The sequence below is a fragment of the Tympanuchus pallidicinctus genome, unplaced genomic scaffold, assembly GCF_026119805.1.
Source record: "Tympanuchus pallidicinctus isolate F22 unplaced genomic scaffold, pur_lepc_1.0 scaffold3, whole genome shotgun sequence".
NCBI lineage: Eukaryota > Metazoa > Chordata > Aves > Galliformes > Phasianidae > Tympanuchus > Tympanuchus pallidicinctus.
In genome coordinates, this window is record NW_026294747.1 from 15,132,789 (window position 1) to 15,149,940 (window position 17,152).

Consider the following 17,152-nt stretch of genomic DNA (forward strand, 5'->3'; position numbering starts at 1 on the left):
CCTGCCAGCAGCCGTGCCCAGAGCAGGACCTGGAGGCTGATCTCGCAGCCAAGACTGTGCCATTCATTGGCACTCAATAAACAAAAGTGCCCTGCTTCTTTATGAGGGAGATAAGCACGCAGTGCAGAACGCTGCTTTCCTTTGTGCTCTCAGTGCTGAGTGTAGGAGTTAGAGCTGGCTGCTGAGCAGGGCCAGCGTTGTTGAGACACCACTGCTGCAGGAAACCCGATGGAGAAAGTGTGGGAGTGGGGTCTGCAGTGTCAGGCAAGCTGCCAGGCACAGAGAGGTACTGCGCTTGTCTGGAGTAGCTCTTCCTGGGCCACTGCATAGCCAGGTTGCAAGACATTACCGGCTCTGAAGGTCACTTAATAAAGGGGAGAATATCCCATTTGTACCCCTTTTTGGTGAGCAGTGATGGAAACGTGCATTTATTTATTTACTCAGACACTAACGATGCTGAGCAGATTTTCCTGTTTTCACTGAAAAAAAAAAAAAAGTGGCAGGAGGGTTTGCTTAAGCATCAAGGGCTTTCAAGCACTGAGTGTGACTCAAGCATCAAGGGCTTTCCTCCTGTTATTTATTAGGAATTTGAATCAAACAGCTGCTAAAAATACAGCTCCCTCTGGACTGATGGCCAGAGCGGGCAGACAGACCATCTATGTTGGCATACCTGCATGGTTCTGTGGTCTTGGACGGGTTTGAATCTGTGACTCAATTAATGAGTCTTTGGATCAGTCAAAACTCTTCTGCTGTACTTTTAGTGGTTGGATGCTGGGTGCCTCCCATATCCCCTCTGTGCCCTTACTTTTGACAATCAGTCCTGTAGTCTCAACGAAGATTGGGCTTATTTGAGACGGATTTTTTCTTTGAAATTATGTTGACTTTTGTTAATAGTATGTTAATTCCTCTTCAATCATCGTCAGTTAAATTGTTTACCAGAACCATTCTCTTGTCCAGTTTGGCCACCGGGTGAAGGCATCAGTGAACGAGCTGATCAGATCTGTCTTTTTTAAGCCTTGGTTTCATACCCACACTTTCCATGCACTGGAAATTTACCAGCACTCCATATCTTACTGAAATAGAAAGCAATGCAAATGGGGAAGGAAACTGAAAAATGAAACCTGTGGAAAGCTTCTTCCTGTCAGCCTACTGAATTCGATGTGCTTCCTTGGCAGTATAAAAACAGTTCATATTCTCTTTGTCAGCCAGGCTGATGTTTTCCCCACTTTTTCCTCTGGCAAGAGATGTGGGATTTTGAGATTTCAGTTCTGCATGGGGAAAGAGATGGAGCAGAGAAACGCAGAACTCTCGCTGACCTTCTCCGGGTGTTGGAATCACGTTGTGCAACAGTATCTCTGTATAGGAGGGTCTGAGCTCTGCTCCCTGCCATGCACAGAAGGGTAGAGGTGTGAGCCATGACTGGGGTCCTGCCTGGAAACAGATCAAACCTCACAGGTTGTTGCTGCTTTTGAAGCTCCTCTTTTGACACGACAGTATTAAATTTATTTTGTCAGGAGAAAAGAATTATATCTGAGAGCAGAGGAAACCTTGACAACCTGGCACTTGCTGAATGCGAATTCTGTTCCTCTGCTTTTTTTTTAATCCCCTCTCTTAAAGGCTGCCAGAGGAAACGGGTCTTTTGCTCTGTGCAGGTTACAAAGGGCAGTTGTTATGCAGCAGAACCGAAAATAAAAGCGGGTGATTCTGCAGTCCTATTGAAACTCAGATTAAAGCAGGGCAGCGTTAACCTCTTCCTTGCCAGGGGACAACACTGTCCAACCAGCCCATTTAGGGAATGGCAAGGTGTGATAAAAAGCATAACCGTTCCCTTCTATCCACAAGGAGCTCAGCTCAGCTTTTGTCTCATTGTGTACAGCCAAGTGAAACCCACTATGCCTTTGCAAATCTGGTGGAGTGGGGACCCAAAGAAAGTCCTACAGCATCAGATGTTTGGATCTTCTCTGCCCAGCTCTGCAGCCCCTTATGGGGAACACTGGTAGGACCCGTGCTTCCTGAAATTGAAAGCTTGGAGACCTGGTGAGAGGCAAGATGGCAAAGGAGAGAAGAACAAGGAGGGTTGTGCCTGGCTTTTCCAGGAAGGCAGAAAATCTTCATCTGCAGTGGCTGGCCTTGCTTCCAGAAGGGAACAGTCCACATCTCTTCATCAGGTGATGGGATCCCCCTAGTCTCATTGTGAGTGAGTGAGTGGCTGTGTCCACTTATCCCAGCATGTCTGCACATGGGGAAGTTGGTCTTGGCATGATGCTCAGCCAAAAGAACCCCACAGAGCGCAGAGTCTCCTTCCAGATAGCTGCTGAATGATCAGGAGCCAGCTTTCTGTGCAGATCTTCACCTCCATGTATTTTGCTGAATTTCCAGGCTGAAAAGAGTGCAAGCTTCTCCCCTTTTCATCTTCATCCATCTCATTAGCATAGCATCTGATATTTTACTGACCTCTGGTTGGCATCTTCTTAGTTTGGGTAACCAAGTGATAACAAGCTCCTCTCATTTTCAGACACATGCGCACCTCAGACATGTCTGGGCATTTTATCACAACTCCATTTCATTGTCATTTCTGTATACACAGTGTGCTTGTTAGCCTTTGCTTGTTAGCCTTGTGCTCTACTATCCTTTCCTCAGCAATGTGATGTCAATGACCATTATCAAGAGCCTCACAGGTCTGGCTGGCTGCTGCTCTCCTCCTCACATCTGTTATTTTCCAAAGCTTGCTGAAATGGTCTCAGTGGATCTTTTTGGTAAAAGGAGTCAGGTCTGTGGGCCCCACAGAGTATTTATCTATCCCCTGAAGACCATGGACCCACTGCTATCACACCCAGACTGACCCTGAAGTACGCAAGTCCCCTTGCTCTTTGCATACCGGCTGATCTGCAACCCTGGCTGCGTGTGTGTGAGGCTGGAATTGGTTCTGAAGGAATCCAGAGCCTGATTCTCGCTTCTGAGTCCTTGATATAAATCTAAAATCCTTGGAATAGCACAGAACAGTCTAGCACAGAGATACTGCTATCAGACACCACACTAAAAGCCCACTGTGTCCTTCCTCTGTTTTGCTACCCTTTAAACTGTTTTAAAAAGCAGTTCCCTTTGCCTGTCCTTCTCAGACTCCCTATTTTCAGCTGGCCAGCTGCAGACCCACACCAGGAGGTCTGATCAAGGTATGGGCTCCCCACCCCATTGCATGTGTGTGCCTGTGTGTTGGTGCTGCAGCCCTTTCCGCCTCCTCCGTACTCATCAGAGGTGTTGTTCTCAATCTGCAGCAGACGTGAGAAAAACAGAATCCATCTGTTCCAGTACAAAATTGGGCAAAAACAACAGAAAGTGCCGTCGTTCTGTCAGAGCTGGCACTTGGGGAGCTGCTGCTGTGGCCTGGAGGTGGTAAAGCCGGGCAGCTGCGGTCAGGATCCACCTCACAACAACCAGCTTCGTCTTTATTTTGAAGGTAACAGCAGTTTTGTTGACCACCTTTGTTTGTTCTGTAATTTTACCCGTGCCTTAAGGGAGCTCAGCAGGGAGCTGCCTGATGGGAGGGTTGGGTCGGTGGAGGCGCCGCTGCCCCTTATCAGGGCAAGGAGCGGCAGGAGGCTTTGCACATCCCGCTCGTATTGCAGAGCGTGGGTTCAGCCTATGGGCACTGCCGTGTCCAGAGCCGTGCAGCGCAGCGCAGCTCAGGCCCCGCTCCACGTTGTCATGGCGACGCGGCGGCGGCGGGCGGGGAGAGCCCAGCGGCGGCGGGCGGGGAGGCAGCGCCGCTCTTCCTGCGCTGAGCGCGGCCACAGAGGGCAGAGCTGAGCCGCTCCGAGCCGCGCCGCCGGGAGAGGAGCTCCGCACCCCGCTCCGCACCGGCTTCGGGCCCGGGGGGAGCCCGCCGCTGCCAGCCCGGTAAGTGCGAGCCCTCCTCCGACGAGCCCCGCCGCCGCTCTCTCCGCACGGCGCCCGCCGCTCTCCTACAGCGGCCCCGGGGCCGCGGCTCGCCTCCCGCGCTGCCCCAGCCCGCTACCCCTGCCCGGAGGTGGGCCGGAAGCGCGTGTGGGGCGAGACCCGACTCTGCAGGCATCGCCTCGGGTCCCCCCGGCCGCCTCGGCCTCCCCGCGGCGCCGGGGGCGGCGGCGATCCGCACCGCGCTCTTCCCGCCCGCGCCTCCCCATCGCGGGGACACGTGTGCGGCGCCCGGAGCGCGGCGGGGCGGCCGCTGTGCCGTAGGAGCCGTTCCCGGGCTGCTCCCTGCCCTTCGCTGCGCCGTAGCGTCCCGTCGCCGGGCTGGGACGGGCAGGTCGGCCTCCGCGCAGCGCTGGGCTCTTTCCTAAGCCGGCTCTTGGAGGTAGGTCAAGGTTATTATCGCGGATGGGAGCGTGGAAATGTGGGTAGCTTCAGGGGTTTCCTCAAGGTCACCCCGGGAAGGGAAGACCCCGAGCATCCTCCCATCCTCTGCACGCTGCAGGGATGCTGGGCTCGTGGGAATTGGATTTTCCAGTGCCCCAGGCCTCGGTGCTGCAGGGAGCTCGGTGTGCAGTTCCTGCGCCCTGCCACGCTGTCAGTCCAGCGACATCAGAGCAGGACACCTCCGTCTCTTTGAACTCCTCAAAAATCTCGGCGCTCTGGCACAGGCTGAGCTGCTTGCCGACACCTCTGGGCGGTCTCTGCCGTGAAGACTCGACCTGTCACACTGGCTGCTGGGTTGGAAGCTGCAGTGATTCTGATCCTCTGCATGCTGTTGAGGCTCGCCTCCTAAACGTGCTTCTTGGCAGTGGGAAGCAAAAGGCAATCAAACCAGAGTGGCGCTGGGCTGATAGCAGCGCATCGTGTGGGGTTGGCTGGCGGTTGTGCTCTCAGTTGCAGGCTGTGTTTTGCTTTCCAGGCTGCTGTCAGCAAAAGTACAGAGGAGGCCCAAAGAGAGTTATTCTTAGCCCTTCACCAGAAAACAAATGACATAATTTAAGGATGCTTGCCCCTTCTGAATTTCTTCCTTGCAGGATTTTGAATTGTGCAGTACTGCATCTCGTCATTCATGCAGTTGCAGCATTCCATCGCTACTGTGACCTGAAAGGAGGTTGTAGTGAGGTGGGGGTCAGCCTGTTCTCTCAGGTAACAGCGATGGGATGAGAGGGAATGGCCCCAAGTTGCACCAGGTGAGGTTCAGATTGGCTATTAGGAAACATCTCTGAAAGAGCAGTGATGCACTGGCACAGGCTGTCCAAGGAGGTGGTGAAGTCCCTGGAGGTGTTCAGCAAACGTGGAGACTGTTGGGACATAGCTCAGTGGACATGGTGATGATGGTCTGGTTGTTGGACTAGATGATCTTAGCAGTCTTTTCCAACCTTAATGATTCTGTGATTCTTTGGTGCTGAGCCCCTGGGCTTGTTTGTTTACAGCATGTTGGTCACAGGTAGTCATGCTGTGTTCTGAGGTCAGCGCTCAGGGTAGGGGTGGATGGCTGTGCTGGGACACCGAGCATGCCTGGATCATAACTTGGAGCATGGCCCTGCTGTGAGGGAACGTTCACGGCCTCGTTTGGCACCTGGCAATCTTGTTAGTGTCTTAGTAAGATGCCAGGGCCCTGGAAGATTGTCCCACTGCCATTTTAAGAAGGGATAGTGTGCAGTATTGCGTTACATGGAGATAGGAGTCACTGTCAGCTTGCTAGGGTCATTTGCTGTCCTCCAGCCACACTTAGGTTAGTAGATGAGATGGGGGAACTACCTACCAGACCTGGCATCATTGGTTAGAGGACTAATTTTACAGATCCCTTAAGAAAAGCTTTTCCATGAGGGATAAAGTCTGATCAGAGTGCACGATGACTGCTTAGTACTGGGAAAACAGATTATTATCCCTTGATGCACTGGACTGATTATCTGCTCCTGCATCTCAGTAAGAAGTGTCAAGGGATGGTGGAGTGCAGCTTTCTCTCTGGGTCTTCCCAGGCAGGAGGTGGCTTTGCTGCTGGGCCAGGGCTGGGAGATGCTGGTTTGGCAAATCTTAAAGTCCTTCACCCCACTGTATGTCTCTTGGAAATGTAATGCTCTTGGAGGGCAATTGCTGAATACGCTGTAATTGCTGAAAGGGGGGGTGTCCTTGGGAAATATTTGGACTGAGGGGCAAAGGAGGGCTGGTTGTGTAGTGAGGGGTGCAGCAGCATTGAATGTTGCTGCAGAAGTGCCTGTGTGTGTGCCTCCAGCACAGCCCTTCCTTCTGTCCCTTGCTCTGCAGGCGCTGATTGCAGGGTGGTTCCTGTGGTTGTTAATGTAAAATGATGGGGTGCAAACACCCAAATCAGCCCCCTGAAAAAACCCTGCTGCTCTGGGTGGTTTGGATTTCTGTCTAGCAGTTTCCTCTTACACATCTGCAAATAGAAAAGCTTGGCATATTTGTTGCCCACACAGAGATTATTTGCTTGGAAAAGGGAAAGGTACCCGGGCAGGAATGCTTGTTCTTGGTGTCAGAGGAAATATGATGGGATGCTGTTTATTTAATTTGTGAGCTCTTTGTTGACCTTGATTTAATGCAGCCCGTGGTGAGCCACTCGCAGGCATGCAATTCTATGTTTATTTTGTTAAACCTTTCACAATCAGTTCCTGTTCTCATTTCAGTAGTGCTGTTGTAGGTGGGTGGCTGTGCCTTGTCAGCTTCCCTGCGCTGCGTTCCATCCTTTCGCTGATGCTGTGCATGGTGTGCTGGGAGAGCCATCCTGACACAGAGGGCTCTGAGAAGCCTGTGCTGAAGTGAAGCAGCACGCCCAGGTCACCAGCAGCCCTTCTCTTGGCTGTGCTGCAGCTGCTCAGCCGTGGAAGCACGGGTATGATTGATGGCCATCTTCAAATTAAGTGCTCAGCTTCTTCAGGGCTGGGTTCTGAGTGCTGCAAGTAGTACGGGCAGATCTCCCACATGCATATCGTTTACACAGGGCTCCAATTTCTGGGTGCTCTTTATTTCATCACTGGGTTGCGTAGCCCTCCTGCTCTTATTCCACACATGAGAGCAGTCTGCAGCCCATGCTCTTGGCCACGACCCCCTTGGCAAGGCCATTTTGTGAAGCCATTGCGCTGCTTTGTTTTCCTTCTTTTGCCAGGTAGGCTTATTTGTAGCGCCCAAGGTAGGGTGAATCCATAGCTTTGCCTTGTTTCCTGCTCTGTCTTGGAGGAAGCATGTAAGAAAGGACAGGAGGAGAAGAATATAGATCCTTGTCGCTGCATTGCCTGGCTCCTTACTCATACCAGTGGATGTGCTGCTTGCACACTGTGGCAGAGGAGATGGGGCAGCTCCCTGCTGTCTGGTAGGTATGGTGGAGTGGAAACAACTTGTCCTAGGCCATGTGCAAACTGGGAATTGGTTTGGTGCCACATTCAGTGATCTCTTTGAATTATGGCAGTTAGGGATTTATGCAGAAAAAAGAGGGAAGTGTGTTTTGAGATATTTCAGCGCTAACTGTGAATTTGGGTTCTGTTTTCTCCTTTGCCACGGATTCAGGCGGAGAGCACGACCATGGATAAGTAGAGCAGTGTTAATCTCTGACCCTGTACCCTGCAATCTACCAGGAAGAGGCACTTCCACAATCCTGCCATTCATGTACTTTTGCAGTAGTAGCTGTTGCAGAAGATACAGTGTGACATAATAAATGGTCTCTTCTGGGTGCTTTGTTTTCCTGTTGTGTTTGTTGCCATTCTTCCTAAGAATAGGGACAGCTTCCTTGTCCACATTCTGGGTAAGCTCTTCTCTGCTGTGAGGCAACAGGAAGACTTGTTGGTTCATCTCATCCCTGGGGAACAGCTGTTGTTTATGAAGGCTATCTTGCAAGGGTGGTAATTTTTCTAAAGGACGTAAAACACACTGTGTTGGCCTGACCCTCTTTCCCTGAACTATGTCCCACTTGCTTTCTTAGCAGCTAAATGTGTGCACGGCGTGGGCAGCTGTTGTCGTTTTGATAACAGTTTTTTTCAGAAATCTTAAAATGAAGATTCAGTGATACCCCGCTCTGATTCTCCAGAACTGCCAGAGGAGATTGCTTGGACACAGAAGTGAGGAGTGCTGCAGAAATGCCAGACGCTATATAAATAACTAAACTCGGCCCCCGGCCCTTCGCAAGAGAGGAACGATCTGCAGAAATACTTCAACAGATGGTCTGGGTTTGGCTTAGGAAGGGGTGGGAAGAGATGCCAGGCCGCAGCTGAACGTCGTGTGGGCACGTGCCCAAGTGTGCTGGGTGTCATGCTGCATGCCAGCCCCATCTGCAGCCCCTCCGTGCTGGGGAGGGCACCTGTGTGCTGCTGGGGTAGGCTCAGTGCTGGTGGTGTGTGCTGCGTGCCTGGTGAGTGTGGGATGCACGAGATGGGCAGTTTCCCACGGTGGCAGCCCGAGCTGGCTCCACTCGGGGTTGTGAATTGAAGCCCAGTCAAGAAGCCCCTGTCCTAGGACTGGAATGGAGCATTGTATCTGCTTCATGCATTGCAAAACCACCAGTAGTCTTCCAGAGCAGCATGCCCATTGCTCAGCTCTCTGGCAGAGCAGTTTGGAATGTCTGACATTATTGCCAGCTCCTGCCATGTGCTCTTCAGTGAAGTAGTGTTGGATGGTGGTTGGAGCAGGGCAGTGCCGTGTGTGTCAGGCACATTGGGGTGGGTTTTTTGGACACTTTCTGAAAACAGGTCTTATTCCTAAACAATGCAAGACGAATCCTTTCACTGAGGATGCCGGGTGTGCCTGTTACATGTGAGTATACATCTGGCAGCACTGCACTGTGCACATGGAGCATCCAGGTAAGGAGTTTCGTATCTAGAGAATGACTTCCCAAGTTTAATCTTATTTCTCTTTTTCTTCCTCTCCCTTGTTTTCCTTTCTCATGTTACCCATCTCCTTCTGTTCCATACTGATGAGCAGGACTGCGTGTTTTCTTCTTTGCCTGTAGCCTCCTAAATGTATTTTCCCCCTGCTGGGAGCTCCTGCCTGCGTGCAGCCTGCTGAAGGCTCTGCTGATTCACAGCTCTCCGGGTGAGGAGGGAGCTGACGGATGGATCACGCTGCAGCCTCCAGAGCTGCCAGGCAGCAGTCGCAGTCCCCTTGGCAATTCCCTTCTTGTCACAGAGCACGTCTCAGTTTCCCCTGTGGAGCTGCTAACCTCTTTAAGGAGCAACGTGACCCATGTGGGGCTGATGACGTGTGGTTAGTAAGGAACCATTTTGCCGCGTTCTGAGGAGCTTTGGCGTAAGCAAGCAGATGAGATGGGAGGAGAAAAATGAGCTTTGTGATGCAGGAGCAAAGCAGGTATGTTCATGACTGGTACAGCAAAGGGATGGCAACGGCAGTGTCTGCTGAAAGCTATCCTGTAGTGCCGTTCCTGTGGCTGGGAGGCAAGGAGTGTTGCTTAGTGTGACATTTAGCTGGCACTTCTAGTGCATTGGGAGTATTAGTCACATTCTGGCTTCAGCAGTGGGAGGTGATGATAAAAGTTGCCTTCCTCAGAAAAGTCTCTCCCTGCTGTAGCAAACCATTTGGGATGCTGGAAGGATATTCTGTTTACTCTCCATACCTGATCTTTTGTACAAAAGGCACCTTGAATAGGCTTGGCTCAGCTTGAAGCCTGTATGCCAGTCTCTGCTGGGGAAGGAGGAGCTGCCTTGTTGGCAGTGGCCTGCGTTTATGCAGAGCTAGTCACTGAGTAACCACAGCCTCTGCTGCGAATGACGTGGCTTAAGAGTGATGCACTTTCCATGGGATAAAAATCCTCATTATGGTTTCCTTTGTGGAAATATTTGTGTCTTCTCTGCCAGCCCAGAGTCAGGGCTGCATGGAGCCTGAACTAGTGCCTCTTTCTACAGGATGAACCGCACCATGCTGTACTTCTGTAGCCCCACATTTCTCCTCGTGCCTGCTGGGGGATGTTGGTTTTGGGGCGAGCAGCAAGCATCATGTCTGTAAAACATTGGGATTCACATGCCCTCCTGGGCCAGTGCTTTGTGCTGCTTGGTACACGTGGTATGGGGGGAAGTGAGAACAGAGGGGAAAACCTCTTGCTTTGCGCTATGAGAGTCTGCTAGTGTCCACAGGAGCACGCGCACACGTTGCAAAGGACTCTGTGAGCACGTGTCCTTAGAGATGCAAAGAAATGCAACCTACTTCCTCTGCCCTTCCTCTCCCAGCTTGGCATGCCGGCAAGCAGACACTGAGCTCCGAGGAAGGCTCCTCTCTGGTGATGGCAGAGGTGAGGGTCTGGTTCCTCTGGACTGGGGGGCAGGAGCCTTTCTGAGGCTAACCCAGCTTCTCTGGGATTGTGGCCTTCCTGCCACAGCTGGCTGCCCCAGAGCAGTGGGTGTCAGCCTGCAGCTCACGATGTGCCTAGCACTGCAATGAGGGAGGCAGAGAAGGCCAAACCAGGTGGCCCTTTTGAGAGAGGATCCTGTTTCTGTCTTTGCAGCCAGGGCTTTTTGCATGTTAGCCACTTAGGATACGAGCTGCAGTGCTTGGATGCTGCTCCTCCCAAAGCCTTGTCAAGGCAAGTACCTTCCCCTCTTGTGCAGCTATTATGAAAGAGCCTCCGTTTGCTGCACCCTTCTCTCCCTTTGCCCTCAGGGCACACTGGGCTTGTTTGAATTAATGTAATTAGCACATGCCTTATTAGCTCACTAAGGCACAAAGAACTCATGTATATTTGTAGCCAGGTTAAGCACCCCCTATTAATTTAATAACCGTGTCCTCCTCACTGAATGGCAACAGTTAATCGTTGGCGGTGACTCAGGATCAGGCAGCATTGAGGGAATCTGGGCAAGGTGTTGGTACGTGCGGTTCTCTTTTATTGAATTGTATTTTTATTAATGAGCAGAGCTGTGAAGGGAATTAGCAGCAGGCGCGGTAGTTGGAGGGAAGCTTTTGGTGCAGGTTTGCTAAACAGCCAGCGCTGTTTCCTATGCTGTGTCAGGAAGCACCAATAGAATGAATCAGCATGATGTGACAACAGCACTCAGAGCAGAGGTGTGGGTATCCTGCTTACTCTCCCTCCCCCTTGTTACTTAGCTCATTTGGAGCTTCTCCACCTTGCCACGGGTCGGTAACTTTGGGCTATCAAGGCCTGAACTGTTCACTGTCACCATGAGCTCGTGCAGGAGCATCACTCAAGTAATCAGGCTGTTACAGCACGATGGGTAAGAAGACCCCATGAAATTGAGCAGAGGTGTGTGTGTGTGTGCTTGCAGTAATGCTCTCTGCACACACTCTGTTCAACACCTATGCGGTGTAGGGGAAACTTAAACTTGGATTTGTGTTTTGGTTTTCTTTTTCTTTGTCAAAAGAAAAATAATTTGTCTGTTTTCTCCCGTGTAAAGGAAAAACCTTGGGTCTGGCCACCATGGCAAGGTCTACCAGTCTGGGTGAGCTGGCGCCATCCCAAGAGAACTCACTTCAAGGCATCAGACAGGAACAGCTCTGTGGGTGTTTAGGTGCCATGATTTGGCTGGAAATGATGCTTGTTCTTCCCAGCAGGGCTGCTGAAGCCCTGTTTCTTCAGTGGAGAGCAATATGCTGCGAGCCAAGACCCTAGTTTTGTTGCTGATGGAGAATGAATGAGCTCTTTCACACTCAAGGACCTCAGTTCAGCCCTGTGTGCCTTGTTCCTATCGAACAAGCTTGGATCCAATCCTCATTTTCCCCAGGGCTCCTTGGTAGCTTTTAGCTACTGCTTTGCACATGGTGATTATTTTAAATTTAGGGGGGGTGAGCCTTTTTTTCTACTTTTTCAATCCTTTGGCAGAGCACCCGAGTGAGGGCTTCACGACATTTCATTTCCCAGCTAGCAGTGAGTCCTTCCAGATCAAAGGGTTGGTCTGTCTGTCGCCATCACACTTTTGTTCTGCCTTTTTTTTTTTAGGACAAGGCCACCACAGAGTAGAGAAAAGGACAGATTTTATACAAATTCTTGCTTGTTTTCCCATCTGTGTCTCCGGTCTTCCACACTCCAGTTTTTCAGTTAATTTGTCCTCTTTCTCCAGCTAATGCTTCATCTCTCTGAAGCTGCAATTCCATAAAAGTGAGCCTGGAGAGCCGATCCAGAGTAAAGATGGGTTTAAAATCATTTTGAGTCACACCAATTCAGTGTGTGACTACATGATTTCTCAGCAGCGTTTGGAAGGAGGATTGCTGGCAATAAGCAGACACTTGTGTCATCCACAATGTCCGAGCTGTGAACTTACTTGAATACCAGCACGGTCATGTCTGGACTGCCTTCCTGTCTGTCAGTTAGCTTATGCTTCCAGCTGCAAAGCAACGTGGGCCACTGTAAACTTCATTTCAACAATCATTCTCTCTAGAAGCTTGCACACAGATTGTTCATTGTGTTTGCATATGAGTCAGTTGTTCTCTAGCTATTTCTTACAGATCCCTGTGAATCTGTGCATGGATATGCAGGTCTATGCAGAGCACACCCTGGAGCCTACCACTGCTTTAGAGCAAGATCCCAGGCCTGGATTGCTGCTGCAGTGCTATGGCCTTGTATCACCATGGCACTGAAGATGTTACAGTAAGAGATGCGTGGAAAGGGGTTTTGGTCCTCTGGTTTCTGTACTGCTTTGTTACTGTTCCTATAGAAGACATGGAGAGGTAGCACCAAGTTTGCCTTCGTTACTTCCTTATAAGCACGTTTTAATATCTTGCCTCCTGCTGCTCTCAGAGATGGCTGCCAGCTCATTTGCCCTGCTGAAGCCTGCCCTGCCATTCCATCAGCTTGGCAGCCCCAATCCCTTGGACAGCAGGACTTGCTGTGTGAGCACTGGCTGAGTCACTGCTGGTCATGCTGTCCTTGTTCATCCCATCATACAGTTCAGCTGCAAAGCCTCCAGGACAGGGATTGTCCTTGACTAAAGGTTTGCACAGCTTCTACAATACTGAGTCCCAGCTCAGTGCTAGGACCTCTTGGTGTGCTGCAGTACTGCAGTTCAGCGCTGCATCGCAGTAAGCCCTGCTCTGAGTGTCAGCTTTCAGTCTCTGGATCTGGGGTGGTTTCCCAAGACATGCAAAGCTTGAAGGGCGTATCTAGCTTTTGTTCCAGGTTGGCTCAGGCCTGCTCCTCAGGTTTGTCTGACTTGAATGCAGATGTCCTGGCACTGTGTGATTGCCTGGCTGCTCTCTTCAGGTCCTTCTGCCTGGTAGGGTGTGCTCTGATGGGTGGTGGAGCTTTGTGCCATGGTAGAGGAGTGATTCTCCCTACCACCTTGCAATGCATCAGGCACCATGCCATCAGGCCTGTCCTCGGTGGAGTGCTGGGGCCAATGAGGCGGGCAGGCAGCCTGGCACCTCCCCACAGGGACTTTGGCCCGATTTCACCTGAGCTGCAGGGTCCTGCTCCAGGCTGCTTCCAAGGTTCAGCGTGGGTGCACAAGGCTGGTTGTGGGCTCCCTCCTGGCTGCGAGGTGAGTGTTTCAGTGTGCAGCTGCAGTGCTGGGGCTTCTGCTTGCCTGTGGGCACTGTGAGACTAAGGGGATGCTCTGCTCCTCTGTGCTTCCAGAGGAGTGTGGATGCCTCACAGTGGGGATACTTCCTGATCCTTGATGGTGATCAGTAGCATTGCTGTCTCCTCTACAAAGTGGGTGCTGGCACAACTTTGCTCCTTTCTCTTACCCTATGAGCCTGTTTCTTGGTTTCTGGCTGGAGCACTGAGTTTGTCTGCTCTCAAGACAAATGGAAATATGTGGAAGGGAGTCCTGTTTTCCCCTTCTGCTGTTTGTTTTCAAGTCAAGGTTGCAGTTTGAATGTTTGCTTTCAGTGACAGCTTCAGCATGTGCTGGCCTTGAGTTCTGTCATCGCTGCCTGACCATTCTGCACAAATGTTAGCGCTGGCACGAAAGTGGGGATGGGAACACGTGTGGCATGGGGAGAGGACAGGGTTTCTTCCTATGGCAACAGTGCCAGCAACGTTGGCTAAAGGTCTTCTGTCAAGGCAGCGGCTGTATGTACTCACATAAATCAGCACTTTTCAGCCTGGCAGAGGGAGAGCAGGACAGGACAGAGAGTGTAGAGTGGTGGGATCCCTTGGGTCACACATCACAGGTTTGGGATAAAACAGAGAGCCTAACACGCTGCCCCACTTCCTCACTTTGCTGTAGCACATAGCACACACTGTGAGGCTGCAGGCATCCCTCCTTGCCTGAGGTTGCCCTGGGATTCCTGTAATTACTATATAATTATGTGGTGTTCTCCAGAGTAAGCACTTTTCCCTTGGGCGATAAGGTGAGGAGAAGCAAAGGTTTGAAGTCCAGCCCTGTGCAGCAGGTCTGAGGCGTTCAGAGTTGGCCAGCCTGGAGGAAACCTTATAGGAAAGCTCACAGGTGAGTGTGGGGTACGTAGCAAGAAAAGAGAGGAGAATGATATCATTTTTCCAGGGCCAGAAGCTGTGAGGATCAGATGTATCCCAAGCTAGGTTTGTGGAGAACTACCCCTAACTTGGCTGCTCCATCACTCTCTGGAGCTGGTTTTTGGAAGCTGGGTGAGGAGAGGAGCTGAATGGAGGGAGGTTCCTGGGCTGCCTACATGAGGCAGTGTGGGCTGTGGTGGTGCTTCTCTGCCGAGCACAGAGGTGCTTCCTTGTGCTGCAGTGTGCATGTCACTCTAAAACTAATTTGCTCGATCATTTTAATAAATGCAGAAGGGATGTCCTGGTGTGCGAGTAATGGGGCATTAATCCATGCCTAGCTGCGTTAACAGCATTCTAGGAAGAAATTAACACCACATAATTCATCGCCTGTGCAGCTCTCACTCTCTTAATTATGGCATGTGCAATTTAGGAACCCCCTTCTACTTGAAGGCTCTCTCTCATGGCTCAGTTCCTGCTGCCACCAGTTTCCCCTGTTACTTGTGCTTTGGAGGTTCCCAGTCCTGGAGATGCTATTGTCCTCACAGCCATTGAGCTCAGCTGAGACCTTCCAGGATGAGAGCAAGCCTGGGGTACTGCTGGCTTCCCCTGCTATGCTGTAAGGGCAGTGGTGGGTACAAGCCCTTTTCCCTGACCTTGGAGCCACGCGCTTGCTTGTACGCAAGTACACAAAACATAGCAAAACTGCTATGGTTTGTGTTATTTGGCTGCAAAGAACATTGTGCTCCTGGAGTGATAAAGCTTAGACCTCCACTACTAATGTATACAAGTATAATGTTGTTTTGGGTTTCTTTTAAAAATAGAAGATTTTGAGCATTCTTTTTCCAGTTTCTAACTGCAGCAGTTGTTTTTCTGCTGTGGGAGGAACTGGGCTCTGCTTCTCCCTGCAGTCTTCAATGGGGCACCGTGGGCTTCATCCCATACCCCCTTTTAAAAGCCTTATGGAATTCTGGAGTGCTCAGGTAGATTTTGCAGTTGAGTTTGTTTTGCAAATGGTCATTTGCTGGAGCTCTGTTTAAGCAAACAGAGCTCAAACAAGCTTTCCACCTCAGTGCATTAAAATCCCGTAATGCATTAAAATCTCCTGGCTGTGAGCACTGGGGCCTCTGCTGTGCCAGGTGCTGTACAAACAGTTATCAAATGCTAAATGATCACATCTTCTGGTTGAGTAGCTTTTGTGAGGGCAGAGGATGCAGTAGAGGCTTGTGGCTATACAGCCTGTGTGGGTCTCGGTTCACCAGGGATCGTGGTACCTCTTCCCTCTTCTGAAACCAGGAGAGTTGCTTTTAACCCAGCAGGAACACTGCTGGTGGGATGGATGGACAGTGAAGGCTTTGCAGTCTGTGCAGACAGGGGGCTGACACCAAGAGGTTGCACAGAAGGAAGGGATTAGACAGCAAGTAAGAAGCTCATTATCAGCCTTGCTGTTTGCTCTTGGGGTGCCCTTTGCAACATGGACTCCTGGGGAGCAGGGCAGCACACAGGAAGTGTGCCTGAGCTTGAAATGAGGTGTCAGGAGCATGCAGTGTGTGTGTTTTGTCAGAGCTGCTGCTTCAAGGAACACAAACATCCTGTTGAGGCTGTAGATGTTATCATGAGAGCTTTCCTGGTACAGGGCTTGTCCATGCTGGGATAACAGGCTGTCAGCAGTAGCTGGCCTCTCTGCTTTGTTTTTGTATTTTGGTCTTGTTCTGGATAAATTGATAGGGAAATAGATTAAACTAAGCCAAAACAAACTACTCTTTTGGATGTGAGCTGTGTTGAGAGTGAAATTCTATGAAGCTTAGAGATCATATTTGCAATCAAGGGGCAAATTTCCATTCCTGATGGAAAGGAAAAGGAAATTTCCTCTGCTTTGGTCTCACCACCCAGGTAGCAACTAGAAGGGGAGAGGGAGAAGAGTGGCTGAGTGATGCTGAGATGCCTCACGACAAGCATGGCATCTTGCAATGACATTTGTTTGTCTTGGAATGCAGACCTGTAGGGGGCTGGGTCTGGAGATGCTGATGGTTTGGAAGGGCAGTGTTGGGTACCGCTGTCCTGGTGCCTGGCAGAGCTTGTGCATTGGCATCCAGAACAGCGGTACCCAAGGTTGCTCACGTGCTCCTGGAGCATGACAGCTCTGGCAGCTCTTCCTTCCATTTGTGCATCTATATTTGTATATACACAGACATATTTATAAGGCTCCCTCGGGAGCTCAGTCAGCAGCTCAGACTCCTCTATCAGAGGAGACCGGGTGCTCTCTTAAGTCACTTCTTCTTCTGCCTGTCTCACCCTGCAGGCTGCCCAGCAAGAGTGTAAGTGCCCAGTTATCAACTTCATCTCCTTGGTGTCTCTCTCCTTTCCCAGGAAGAAGCTAAACTGGAAAAGGAGTGACTGAAGAAGTAGTTGAGGAACTGTCTGAAGGAGCAAATCCGTTTCTTAACAAGATCAAGTTGGAATTAAATGGCTGATAAACAGATCAGGTAACTTTAAAAAAAAAAATTAGTTGTGCTTTGAATTTTTCTCTGTAAGTCTTTCCAACTCAATCCCTTCTGTGATACGGCAGGTTGGAGACAATCACCTGAGCTTCTCTTCTGGCCATAAAGAGCTTTGATTCTTTTGCTGCTCCTTTCTTACCTATTTTATATGGTCTTTTCTTATTTTGTGTCTTTGTCATGTTGTTGCAGTCTCTGCTTTGTTCTTTTTTCTCACTTCTATCTGCCCTCTGCTTTTGACCCTATGTGAGTCCATTGCTTTTTGCTTCCTCTTTTAAAGGTCACCTTGACCTGGTGTTTGATAGCTTCAAGG

The 17,152-nt window shown here is 50.6% G+C and overlaps 1 protein-coding gene across 5 annotated transcripts in view; it reads left to right on the forward strand.

Annotated features, from left to right (window-relative positions):
• Nucleotides 1–3,757: 3,757 nt before the first annotated feature.
• SLC25A22 (solute carrier family 25 member 22) overlaps nt 3,758–17,152 on the forward strand; it is a 38,449-nt gene continuing 25,054 nt past the window's right edge. Inside the window, exons 1-2 of one of the 5 annotated variants that reach the window (XM_052696220.1) lie at nt 3,758–3,897; nt 16,712–16,827. In XM_052696220.1, the coding sequence (XP_052552180.1) occupies nt 16,808–16,827 (20 nt within the window). In that variant the 5' untranslated portion in view covers nt 3,758–3,897; nt 16,712–16,807. Of the gene's footprint in view, nt 3,898–4,240; nt 4,337–9,016; nt 10,208–13,286; nt 13,404–13,487; nt 14,319–16,711; nt 16,828–17,152 lie in introns of those variants that run through there. The other 4 variants (XM_052696225.1, XM_052696221.1, XM_052696223.1 and 1 more) reach the window with 4 other exon arrangements.